Source organism: Pongo pygmaeus, chromosome 1 (assembly GCF_028885625.2).
Source record: "Pongo pygmaeus isolate AG05252 chromosome 1, NHGRI_mPonPyg2-v2.0_pri, whole genome shotgun sequence".
Lineage (NCBI taxonomy): Eukaryota > Metazoa > Chordata > Mammalia > Primates > Hominidae > Pongo > Pongo pygmaeus.
The window spans coordinates 220,985,395-220,999,070 of NC_072373.2; the positions used below are offsets into that span (position 1 = coordinate 220,985,395).

General features: G+C 41.6%; 1 protein-coding gene across 18 annotated transcripts in view; it reads right to left on the reverse strand.

Annotated features, from left to right (window-relative positions):
- The window catches only part of KIF1B (kinesin family member 1B), a 174,083-nt gene that overhangs the window by 138,961 nt on the left and 21,446 nt on the right, over window positions 1-13,676 (reverse strand). For all 18 annotated transcript variants that reach the window (XM_054439955.2, XM_054439961.2, XM_054439910.2 and 15 more), the window contains one exon: window positions 13,295-13,477. In XM_054439955.2, coding sequence (XP_054295930.1) covers window positions 13,295-13,400 — 106 coding nt within the window. In that variant the 5' untranslated portion in view covers window positions 13,401-13,477. The remainder of the gene's footprint in view (window positions 1-13,294; window positions 13,478-13,676) is intronic.

Here is a 13,676-nt window from a genome sequence, read left to right on the forward strand (position 1 = left end):
CTCACTTTCACCTCGGGGCCTTGCCTCTTGGTTACCATCCAAATCCCATCTGGTTTCAAGGCTGTTTTCCTAAATTTTCCTTCATAAATCTGAAAGGCAGCTTTAACACCTAAGACCTGAATGTATTTTTTTCCAAGTCCAAAGGAAAGATTATCCTTCCTTTATCCTCTCCATACAACTTTTGTACCTTTTCCCTTTTGTCTTCAGGTTTTTTATTCCTAATGGTGTAGCCAACACTAACCTTAGGAGAGCTGGAGAAAGGCAGGACACTATAATTTCCAGAAAGGCTGACTTAAAGACTTTTATCCAAGATAAACGTAAATGCCATCAAAATGACTATCACAAAATGTTTCAAAGGTCTTAGTTTACTGATGAACCACAACTGACTATCTTCTCTTTCTTGAAGAAGCTTCAAGTTAAGACTTAAGACCGTGTACTAAATTCCCTAATTTTATCCCCTTTTCTCCCTGCCTTATTCACAACTTTGCTACTTTAACATAAAGATGCAGAAATAACACTTTAATTACTGAGCCCTAGAAAATAAGGCAGTCAAAACAAGATTAGTATTTAAACGCCTTTTAATTCTCCAGAATAAATTTATCTAATATCTCAGTGTCTAGTAATTACACTGTTGTTGGCAAACTACTGAAGATTTTGCCTGCAACTATAATTAATGTTATCTGTGTGGCAACACTGCAACTTTATATTAACTTTAGTAACCAAGCATGCTTAGGGCTTGTTAAAAATCCCAGTGACATCTTCAGCTCAATCTTCCGCTCTAAAAGCCTCCTAGAGCAACAATTAAGAAAAATGGCGGCCGGGCGCGGTGGCTCACGCCTGTAATCCCAGTCCTTTGGGAGGCCGAGGCGGGCGGATCACGAAGTCAGGAGATTGAGACCATCCTGGCTAACACAGTGAAACCCTGTCTCTACTAAAAATACAAAAAATTAGCCGGGAGTGGTGGTGGGTGCCTGTAGTCCCAGCTACTCGGGCGGCCGGGGCAGGAGAATGGCGTGAACCCGGGAGGCGGAGCTTGCAGTGGGCAGAAATCACGCCACTGCACTCCAGCCTGGGCGACAGAGCAAGACTCCGTCTGAAAAAAAAAAAAAAAAAAAAAAAAAGGAAGGCCAGGGGCGGTGGCTTACGCCTGTGATCCCAGCACTTTGGGAGGCTGAGGCGGTCGGATCACCTGAGGTCAGGAGTTCGAGACCAGCCTCAACATGGGGAAACCCCGTCTCTACTAAAAATACAAAAATTAGCCGGGCATAGTGGTGCATGCCTGTAATCTCAGCTACTCGGGAGGCTGAGACAGGAGAATTGCTTGAACCTGGAAGGCGGAGGTTGCGGTGAGCCGAGATCAAGCCATTGCACTGCAGCCTGGGCAACAAGAGCGAAACTCCGTCTCAAAAAAAAAAAAAAAAAAAGAAAGAAAAGAAAAAAAAAAAAAAATGGCACACAATAAAAATATTTTATACACTGCTTATATTTTAAAACCATAAAACCAAAACCCACAGGCAACTCACTCCCCTCCTCACAATACAGGAACATAGTAAAACCTATTGCCATAAAGAAGATTTCAGCAAAAGATCTATAATCATAAAGTTCCTTAATCATTTACAACAAATTTAGTTTACTTATAAAACAGGGATAAATGTACTATATATATTCACTGTATACTCGATCCCAGAGTATTAAAAAATAAATATACAATAGGAAAATAGGAAAAAAAATTATAACTCTTCTATAAAACATGCTGCTTAGCATACACATTGAATAAACTCTCAATGAACAATTCTGCTCTTCCTAAGCAAATTTTGAATGATTCTAAAGAGATATGATTTGGAAGGCCTAGATTTCACTCAACCTAAGATGCCCAAAGACATGTAAACTGATAATCATCTGCCCCTTCCCCCCAGCTTTTTCCTCATAATTTCCCTCCATCAAGAAAATAAATCAAAATAAATTTTAATCTAACAGTTAAATTCAAATTAAGCATAGACATTCAGCATTACTGCACAGAATAGTAAAACTTACTTAATAAATATTGTGAGAGGTGATATGCTCTCCAATAGTAAGGGTTCTGGAGACAGCCCAACTTCATTTTCTACTTCCCTCAATTAATAGATATGTGAGCCCAGGCAAGACAGCCAATAATATCTCTTTGTCTCAATTCCTTCATCTGTGAAATGGGGAAACAGTACCTGCCATATAATTATTGCAAGGATTCAGTAAGTTAAAATCTGCCTAATTGTGCCTGGCACAACTTAAGTGTTTGTTGTTGTTAATTACTAATTATGGTATTTTTTTTCCCCACTAAAAGGCAATTGTTTTTTGAGATGGAGTCTTGTTCTGTCACCCAGGCTGGAGTGCAGTGGCACGAACTTGGCTCACTGCAACCTCTGCCTCCCAGGTTTAAGCGTTCTTCCCACCTCAGCCTCCTGAGTAGCTAGGATCACAGGCATGTGCCACCAGGCCCAGCTAATTTTTTTGTATTTTTAGTAGAGACGGGGTTTCACCATGTTGGCCAGTCTGGTCTTGAGCTCAAGCGATTCACCCGCCTCAGCCTCCCAAAGTGCAGGGATTACGGGCGTGAGCCACCACACCTGGCCTTTTTAAAAGGCAATTGTAAAATCTCCCATTTTGCCTCCTCAAGTTTATTCACAGCTAAAGGAACTCGTCAGTAACAGACCAGAACAATGTGGTGCGGAAAGAGTAAGTGTAGTTAAATCATTTCCTCATTGTGTTGCTTCTGATACTTCTGGCCCCACAGTTTTCTGGTAAGCCAAAACCAAAAGGGCTTCTCAGACATGACCTACCTTTCCCTGCCATCCCTCTCAATTACAAGTCATGCACCGCATAATGACCTGTCCATCAGCGGGCTGCATACATGAAGGTCTACATACAGGAGTGATCCCGTAAGATTATATTAATAGGGCGGGCGCAGTGGCTCACGCCTGTAATCCCAGCACTTTGGGAGGCTGAGGCGGGCAGATCATGAGGTCAGGAGTTTGAGACCAGCCTGGCCAACATGGTGAAACCCTGTCACTACTAAAATCACAAAAATTAGCTGGGCATGGTGGTGGGCACCTGTAATCCCAGCTACTCGGGAGGCTTAGGCAGGAGAATCGTTTGAACCCAGGAGGCGGAGGTTGCAGTGAGCCAAGATTGCACCATTGCACTCCAGCCTGGGTGACAGGGCAAGACTCCATCTAAAAAAAAGATTATATTAATAATATCGTACTGTTACTATCATATTTGTGCCCTTTCTATGGTTAGATATGTTTAGATCCACAAATACCACCAACGTCTTACAATTTCCTACAGTATTCAGTACAGTAACATGACATTCAGGTTTATAGCCTAGGGGCAATAGGCTATACCACAGAGCCTAGGTATGGAGTAGGCTACGCCCTGTAGGTTTGTTTAAGTACACTCTATGCTGTTTGCACAACAAAATCACCTACCGACACATTTCTCAACGCATGACTGTATTTAGACGCCCTTTCTCGGTGCTTTCCTAATAGTCATCACACTGCTTTGATTATTTATCTAAGACAATACTAAAATCTCTCTGAAAGCTTTGACACCTAGGCTTACTGAATAACAAAAACCTAATTTCCTATAGGTGCTCTCAAAAACCTAACTTCGTATTTCTTATTCTTATCACCTGTATGTATGTACAAGGCATTCATCCCTAAACAACACAACTAAGAACAGCTTTCACCTATACGATGCACATTCCTTGATAAACAGGTGCCACTGAAAACTGAACTATGAATGCCTCCTTTGTCTGACATAGAGACAGAGGTAGCATCCCTTTCACGGTCTTGTGAACTGCATTCCAGACTTTGCTAGCTGCCATTACACCACTTCGCACTTCGCTAGGCAACTACCAAAAACAATCACCACCACGATATTGGCTAGACTTTTAAAAATGAACTCCAAAACACCTCTTGAGAGTTGCAAAGAAGGCATTAAAAAAAAAACATTGGGCATGGCTGCTTTCTTCTATGAGAAACCAACAAATGCATATATAAAGGCAGCACAAAGTTTACTTTGGATTTTAATTATGACAATCTCAAAGACTACAACAACAACATGCAAAGCACAAAGAAAGAGGACGTTTCCACCAAGATGATTTTTTCCAGTATTTCTCTTAGCCATTTTGATGTGAAAAATATTTATTTAGGTAAAGAAGCTTATTAAATTATATCATGTAATAAAAAGAAACTCCAAATACACAATAGCAAAAACTGCCTCCAACTTAGTGATAGGTTCAATTATTTCTGCCTTTAAACTTATATTCCCACTGAAAATTTAGACACTAAAACTAACCACAGGCTTGGCATGGTGGCTTATGCGTGTAATCCTAGCACTTTGGGAGGCTGAGGCAGGAGGATCCCCTCAGCCCAGGAGTTCAAGACCAGCCTGGGCAATATGGTGAGACTCCACCTCTCCAAAAAAATTAAAAATTAGCTGGGTGTGGTGGCTGTAGTCCCAGCTACTAGGGGTGTGAGGTAGGCGGATCACTTGGCCCCAGGAGGTTGAGACTGCAGTGGGCCATGATTGTGCCACTGTATTCAGTCTGCGCAACAGAGCAAGACCTCGTCTCACACACACAAAAAAAACTAAACACAAAAACAACTTACATAATTTTTCAAATAGTATGCTATATAGTATACATGATTTCATTTGATCCTCACAACCTGAGAGAGCAGACTGGGAAGGCATCAGCAACATTTCCACTCAATAAATGAAGAACCTAAGGCTCAAGTGTCTGATAACAGAGGATGAATATAAATGAAGTATGGTTCATAAATAGAATAGAATATTAAGCAGCTACTGAAATCATGTTCTTGAGGAATATTTAAGAAATGAGGGCCAGGTGTGGTGGTTCACACTTGTAATACCAGCATTTTAGGAGGCCAAGGTAGGAGGATTACTTGGGGCCAGGAATTCAAGACCAGCCTGGGCAACAAAGTTAGAACCCTGTCTCTACCAAAAAAAAAAAAAAAAAAAAAGAACTACCCATAAATTCTTAAATCCATTCAGTCCATTCTTATATTGATTTTTCATGTTATTGAAAGTAATGGATATATCACAAGAAGAAAACAATATTTAAGGTAATTTCCATAACATCTTCTAGCCATCCAACTCTATGCAATCCCCTTTCTGCACTCTGAGTGCTATTTACGATGGCACTGCTAGATCACTATGGAATTAAAAATGGTTCAGGCCGGGTGTGGTGGCTCATGGCTTTAATCCCAGCACTTTGGGAGGACAAGACAGGCGGATTACTTGAGGTCAGGAGTTTGAGACCAGACTGGCCAACATGGTGAAACCCCGCCTCTACTAAACATACAAAATTAGCCAGGTATGGTGGCACCCACCTGTAGTCCCAGCTACTTGGGAGGCTGAGGCAGGAGAATCACTTGAACCCAGGAGGCAGAGGTTGCAGTGAGCTGAGATCGCACCACTGCACTCCAGCCCGGGCAACAAAGTGAGACTCCACCTCATAAATAAATAAATAAATAAATAAATAAATAAGGTTCGGCAGGGTGTGGTGGCTCACGCCTATAATCCCAGCACTTTGGGAGGCTGAGGCGGGCGGATCACAAGGTCAGGAGTTCAAGACTAGCCTGGCCAATATGCGGAAACCCCGTCTCTGCCAAAAATACAAAAATTAGCGGCTGGGCATGGTGGCTCATTCCTGTAATCCCAACACTTTGGGAGGCCGAGGCGGGCCGATCACGAGGTCAGGAGACCAAGACCATCCTGGCTAACACGGTGAAACCCCATCTCTACTAAAAATACAAAAAAATTAGCCAGGCATGGTGGCAGGTGCTTGTAGTCCCAGCTACTCGGGAGGCTGAGGCAGGAGAATGGCATGAACCTGGGAGGCAGAGCTTGCAGTGAGCCAAGATTGCGCCACTGCACTCCAGTCTGGGTGACAGAGCAAGACTCCGTCTCAAAAAAAATTAGCCAGGCATGGTGGTGGGCACCTGTAGTCCTCGCTACTCAGGAGTCTGAGGCAGGAGAATCCCTTGAAGCTGGGAGGCAGAGGTTGCAGTGAGCCGAGACTGTGCCACTGCACTCTAGCCTGGGCGACAGAGTAAGACTCCGTCTCAAAAAAATAATAATAATAAAATAAAATAAAAAATAAAAATGAAAACAGTTCAATATCTAGGAACACATTTGTGTTCCAATGTTGGTCCTGAATATTAAAGCATATAATTACACTTTTAAAAAAACCAACAAAACTAGTTGTAATATACCCATATTACAAAATTTCAAAAGTTGTATAGAAAAATAGTAACATTAAAAATATTAGAAAATAATTTGTTCAGCAGCAATAGAATAAAAAAATTAGAAGATAGAAAAAGCAAACTAAAAAACAGTACATATAATCCAATTACATAAAAATCTTAATATGTGTAAAGTGCAAGGAAAAGATTAGAGGAATACAGATCCAGATGTTAATGGTAGTTCTCTCTGTGTGGTGACATTGGAAATAATTTTGCTTGTGTCCGTATTCATCAAAACTGAAAGAACGGGCAGATCACTTGAGCCCAAGAGTTGGGACCAGCATGGGCAACATGGTATTTTGTAGAAACTCTCTCTACAAAAAATATGAAAATTAGCCAGTTGTGGTGGCACACGACTGTGGTCCCAGCTACTAGAGAGGCTGAGGTGGGAGCACTGCTTCAACCAGGGAGGGGGAAGCTACAGTGAGCCAAGATTGCACCACTGCACTGCAGCATGGGTGATAGAGTGAGACCCTGTCTCAAAAAAACCAAAAACAAAAAAACTGAAAGAAAAAAGTACCAAAAAAAATCCATCAAAAGCAGCAGTACGCTGTGGTTAAGGAGGTAAGAATACAGATGACTTTTCTTTCTCGTTTATTATTCACAATGTTCATAATTTATATGCATTTACACTTATTTTCATGTGGTTATAGTAATTTATACTAGAAAAAGTATACAAATTTAAATCCATTACTTTCTTTTGGTGTTTTGTTTTGTTTTGTTTTGTTTTTTTGGATGGGGTCTCACTGTCTCACCCAGGCTGGAGTGCAGTGACACAAGCTTGCCTCACTGCAACCTCCACCTCCCGGGCTCAAGAAATCTTCCCACCTCAGGCTCCTGAGTAGCTGCAACCACAGGCGCGCACCACCATGCTCAGCTAATTTTTTGTATTTTTGGTAGAGACAGGGTTTTGCCATGTTGCCCAGGCTGGTCTCAAACTCCTGAGCTCAAGCAATCTGCGCATCTCAGGCTCCCAAAGTGCTGAGATTACAGGCATGAGTCACCACACCTGGCCTAAATGCATTACTTTCTGTATTGTTTTTTTTTTTTGAGACGAAGTTCTGCTCTTGTCGCCCAGGATGGAGTGCAATGGCTCCATCTCAGTTCACTACAACCTCCGTCTCCCAGGTTCAAGTGATTCTCCTGCCTCAGCCTCCCCAGTAGCTGGGATTACAGGTGCCCACCACCATACCTGGCTAATTTTTGTATTTTTAGTAAGATGAGATTTCACCATGTTGCCCAGGCTAGTCTCGAAATCCTGACCTGAGGGGACCCACCCAACTTGGCCTCCCAAAGTGCTAGGACTATAGGCGTGAGCCAATGTGTCCAGCCTAAATGCGTTACTTTCTAAACTCTTCCTTTCCAAAATCTCCATTTTGCCCTTCCTCCATCCCAAATTTTCTTTCTTTCTTGTTTCCTGAAACAGTGTCTCACTCCATTGCCCAGGCTAGAGCACAGTGGCGTGATCATGGCTCACTGCAGCCTTGACCTCCAGGGCTCAAGTGATCCTCCCACCTCAGCCTCCCTAGTAGCTAGGACTACAGGTGCGCACCACCACACCCAGCTAGCTTTTTTGTATTTTTTGTAGAGACAGGGTTTCGCCATGTTGCCCAGGCTGGTCTCAAACTCCTGGACTCAAGCAATCCGCCTGCCTCAGCCTTCCAAAGTACTGGGATTACAAGCATTGAGTCACTGCACCCAGCCCCAAATTTTCAATAGTGGACATGAAATCATTATTTGTATCAGTTATACTGTGCGGCATTTGGTTTAGAAATGTATATGTGAATGAAAAAGCCTATAAGACATATAATATGAGTAATAAACAGGAAAAAAAAGTCAGGGCTACTTCTATCCCAACCAAGATTGGGCACTGGGGAAGAAAAGGTCCTGGCAAAGGAAGGTTGTTAAATATATGAACGAAATTCACCAAAGGGCAAGAGACAATTTGTGGGTAAAAATAAAGTAAAATATCACAGTTCAGTCACTTGATGGAGTGTACCTCATATTATAAGTGAAAACCAATTTTATCAACTTCCTGTTTTTGAGTACATTTATACAGGTTTAATGTCTCCAGGTTTACACAAATAACCTAACCATAAATGTAAGCGGTTAGATCATTCACTTTGGCTCATTTCCCTTTTTACCAAGTAATTAAGACAATAAGAAATGCTTCTAAAGTGGGAGAACTTGGAATATAATGGGATATTATTGAACAGAGCCATTTGCATTTGCTTGGGACTCCAAAATGTCAAGGCAGTAACATTTATTTGTGCCATGGAAAATATTTCCTCCAAGACCAGAAAGTGCTTAAATAAAATAGCGACTTCTCAGTTTTCAGATTTAGCACATTCCCTAAAGTAGTCTTCATACTCTTCTACTTTTTCATAAGAGAGTTTATGGCAGAAACATTCTAGTGCATTCCATCTGCAATCAGTTATAATCCTTGTGAGCAGCAGTCCAGGCCAGCTTGCCAGCAAAGCAGCCTTTTTAATGCAGTTAACACATGTGTACAGCATATTCATTTCCAACAAGTCTATGTTCAAAATGCATGCCCACTTCCAATCTAAGCCCAATGGTGTTTAAAAAAAAAAAACAAGCCAATGATACTTTCTAAACATATCATCTTTCACACAAATGTTAAAAATCTCTCACTTAAAAATTATTTGGCATACATATTAGTCAAATTACTAAGAAATTGCCATAGAAGGCTGAAAACAGAAACAGAAAACAAGTAGAAAATGGAAAATGCAAATATTCTACAGAAAAAAGTTCCTCATACAATAGATATAATGGTTCTCATATGATTAATTGCCTTCCAAGAACAGATACCTTTCAAAGGAACCAAACTGACTGTAAATCTCTGAGCCAGGACAAAATATTTAGCTAGAAAACTAACCCGCATTTTTGCAAGGCTGATTAACCTACTGAGGATTTTTGTTTCAGTAGACTAATGCTAATTTAAAAGTCACAAATTACTCCTGCCGAAATTGTACATGCAGGGAAACAATGTGTTATAATCAGCTGAGGGTAGGAGTACCATTATCTAGTCCTAACACTGCCACTAATAAGCTGTAATAAGCTACAATTCTGAAATTTTTCCCAAATATACTATATGGGTTTTTTGTTTTTTTTTTTGAGATGGAGTCTTGCTCTGCCACTCAGGCTGGAGTGCAGTGGCATGATCTCAGCTCACTGCAACCTCTGCCTCCAGGGTTTAAGCGATTCTTCTGCCTCAGCCTCCTGAGTAGCTGGGACTACAGGCGCGCATCACCATGTCCGGCTAATTTTTGTATTTTTAGTAGAGATGGGGTTTCACCATATTGGCCAGGCTGGTCTCAAAACTTCTGACCTCGTGATCCATCCGCCTCAGCCTCTCAAAGTGCTGGGATTAGAGGCTTGAGCCACCGTGCCCGGCCCAAATATACTATATGTTTAGTTTAAATCTTACATCCCAAGGTCCAGCTTAAATGGAATATCATCAATAAATCCTTATATTTGCTTTCTGCCAAACTCACATTTACGCTTTTTTTTTTTTTGAGACAGTGTTTTGGTCTTGTTGCCCAGGCTGGAGTGCAGTGGTGTGATCTCGGCTCACTGCAACCTCCACCTCCTGGGTTCAAGTGATTCTCCTGCCTCAGCCTCCTGAGTAGCTGGGATTACAGGCACACTCCACCACACCCAGCTAATTTTTTTGTATTTTTAGTAGAGACGAGGTTTCATCATGTTGGTCAGGCTGGTCTCGAACTCCTGACAGGTGATCCACCCACCTCGGCCTCCCAAAGTGCAGGAATTACAGGCATGGGCCACTGCACCTGGCCTATACTTTTTAATAATCCTTTTTTTTTGGCTGGGTTCAGCGGCTCATGCCCATAATCCCAGCACTCTGGGAGGCCAACGCAGGTGGACTGCTTGAGCTCAGGAGTGGGAGACCAGCCTGGGCAACATGGTGAGACCCCATCTCTACTAAAACTACAAAAACTTGCCGGGCATAGTGCTGCACACCTGTGGTCCCAACTACTAGGGAGGCTGAGGTGGGAGGATCACTTGAGCCCAGGAGGCAGAAGTTGCAGTGAGCTGAGATGGTGCCACTGTACTCCAGCCTGGGTAACAAGAGTGAGATCCTGTTTCAAAAAATAAAATAAAATAATAATTCTTTGTTATGGCAATTACCACTTTGATCACTTTTTATCCTGTATTGAAATTATTTTGGCCGAGCATGGTGGCTCACGCCTGTAATCCCAGCACTTTGGGAGGCTGAGGCAGGCGGATGACCTGAGGTCAGGAGTTCAAGACCAGCCTGGCCAACATGGTGAAACCCCATCTCTACTAAAAATACAAAAATTAGCCAGGCGTGGTGACAGGTGTCTGTAATTCCAGCTACTCAGGAGGCTGAGGCAGAAGAATCACTTGAACCCAAGAGGCGGAAGTTTCAGATCAGGAGCGGGAGACCAGCCACTGGTCTCCCAGAGACCACGCCACTGCACTTCAGCCTGGGTAACAGAGCAAGACTCCGTCTCAAAAAAAAAAAAAGAAAAAAAAATATTTTAGTATGTCTAGTCTCTCCAACCATAAATTTTAAAAACTCTTTAAGGGAGGCTGGGTACAGTGGCTCATACCTGCAATCCCAACACTTTGGGAGGCCAAGGTGAGGATCACTCGAGCCCAGGAATTCAAGACCAGCCTACACAATATAGCGAGTCCCCGTATGTACAGAAAATAGAAAAAAACTAGCCGGGCATAGTGGCACATGCCTGTAGCCCCAGCTACTTGGGAGGCTGAGACAGGAGGATTGATTGAGCCTGGAAGGTCAAGGCTGCAGTGAGCCATGAATGCACCACTGCACTCCAGCCTGCGTGACAGAGTGAGACCCTGTCTCAAAAAAAAACAAAAAACAAAAAACAAAAAAAAAACAGCCAGGCGCGGCAGCTCACGCCCATAATCCCAGCACTCTGGGAGGCCAAAGCAGGTGGATCACTCGAAGTCAGGAGTTTGCGATGAGCCTGGCCAACATGGTGAAACTCCATCTCTACTAAAAACATAAAAATTAGCCAGGCATGGTGGTGGGTGCCTGTAATTCCAGCTACTCAAGACGCTGAGGCAGGAGAATCGCTTGAACCCAGGAGATAGAGGTTGCAGTGAGCAGAGATCATACCACTGCACTCCAGCCTGGATGACAGAGTGAGATTCTATCTCAAAAAAAAAAAAAAAAGTTCCTTAAGGCCAGGGTCCCATGGTATAACTCTGTGATCCCTACAGCCTAACATTACAGCAAACTTGCAAATCTGATAGAAGGGATGGAAAGGATACTCAAGGCAGAGCAGAGCCAGTCAGCCTATTCTCTAGAAAGGTTTTGGACAAAGTATGGTGGAAAAGCCACTAGGCATTCAGCATTGTGCTGAAAACAACCCTCTTTGGTAGCCATATATATAAGTAAAATATGTAATATTACCTCCAGTTTATAGTTGAGGAAACCAAAACTTGGCCAGGCGCAGTGGTTCATGCCTGTAATCCCAGCACTTTGTGAGCCCAAGGCGGGTGGATCACCTGAGGTCAGGAGTTTGAGACCAGCCTGGCCAACATGGTGAAACCCTGTCTCTACTAAAAATACAAAAATTAGCCGGGTGTGGTGGCGGGCACCTGAGATCATGCCACTGCACTCCAGCCTTGGCAACAGAGTGAGACTCCATCTCAAAAAAAAAAAAAAAAAAAAAAACCTTTATTGAGATACAATTTATATATCATAAAGTTCACTGATTTAAAGTATTCAATTCAATGTTGACTTCTGCATCTCTTTTTCTTTGACAATTTTTCATTGGATATAATTCACAGAACTGTTGGCAATGTTGACATAGAAGAGTGAACTACAATGGTACAGCTGTTTAGCCTTCTACTTTTAAGTTTTTTTAAATATATATATGAGATCTCAAAAATAGACCCTTTTTTTGAAGCAGGGTCTTGCTCTATTGCCAAATCTGGAATGCAGTGACCTGAATACAGCTCACTGCAGCCTCAACTCCTAGACTCAAGTAATCCTCCTGCCCTGGCCTCCCAAAGTGCTGGGATTACAGGCATTAGCCACCACACCCGGCCTTCAAATGTTTTTTTAAAAAAAGATTGTTGCAAGCCCTTATCTGTCAAGTTCAGAGAAGAGTATAAGCAGTGGAGCATTCAAAGTTGTATGTGAACTACCTGAAATGTGGGCTGCAATATCTAGCTAGATTTTGGTGGAACAAACATTTCCACCAGTAGACTCCTCTACACAGAACATTGGCAAATGGAGCACAAGCTAATGAGGTTAGAATGTGTACTTCAGCAGTAACTTGTGCCTGAAAGAGTGATGATTCTTCTGTATCACAAAATTACAGATTTAAAGACAGTAGAGGCTACCTCTATTTTAATTGATAATTTGCCTATGGAACCATACCAAGAAATTTGGTAGTGCAGGTATAAAAGAAACAACTTAAGTCATTTTTCACCTAAGCAATTCTATAGAGAAACAAACTATGAAGCAATTACTGATAACTTTAGTAATAATGTATAAGTTTACTATGTATTATATCCATTGTTCAACTCAAAGAATCACTGAAAAGTTCTAAGATCATCTTGGCAAAATCAAGTATTATTTAAAATCTAGAAAGAAAAACAATGAATCTTGCAGCCTCGATAGGTATATTTCACATTAAGACTTGGCAAAAAGCACTGTTTATACCTTTATTATCATTAAAATTTCAATTTAATAAGCATAAACACTTGCTAAATTAGTTCAGTTATTCAGGGTTTCTCAATTTTACAGGGTAAAATAAATAGTCCATATTTAAATATACCATAGCAAATACCACAGAAGGGAATACATTCAATGGATCATTCAGAATAGCAAAGTTCAAAGTGTTAATATACAAATGTTCATCTATTCTGAACACAGCAAGACAACAGGGAAAGGAAGAAAGGAAAGTAAGATACACAGCTGAGAGAAAACAACATGTACTCACTGGTCGAGTTGCCTTGCATCTGAATGATGCATTTGGATTCCTTGCTGGTCTCTCGAGAATTGAAGGGCCTTACCCGGACAGCCACCTTCACTGAGGCTCCCGACATTTTAATGGCCTTGTTATATATATATGCAGTCCAGAAATAAAGAATCAAATCTTCTTTTGAAGTTATAGCCAAGTTTCCTTTGAAAAGAAAAAAATTCCGTATGAGGTAGTTAGAATTAAAGCAAGAACTGGCTAACTTAAGCATAAGAACTAGTATCTTAGTTCTATTTCTGTTTCCATTTATAAAAACGATATTCATCCCTTTTCTCCTGTGCAAATCTTTTGTTTTGTTTTGTTTTTTAAGAGATGGGGTCTTGTTATGTTGGTTTTGAACTCC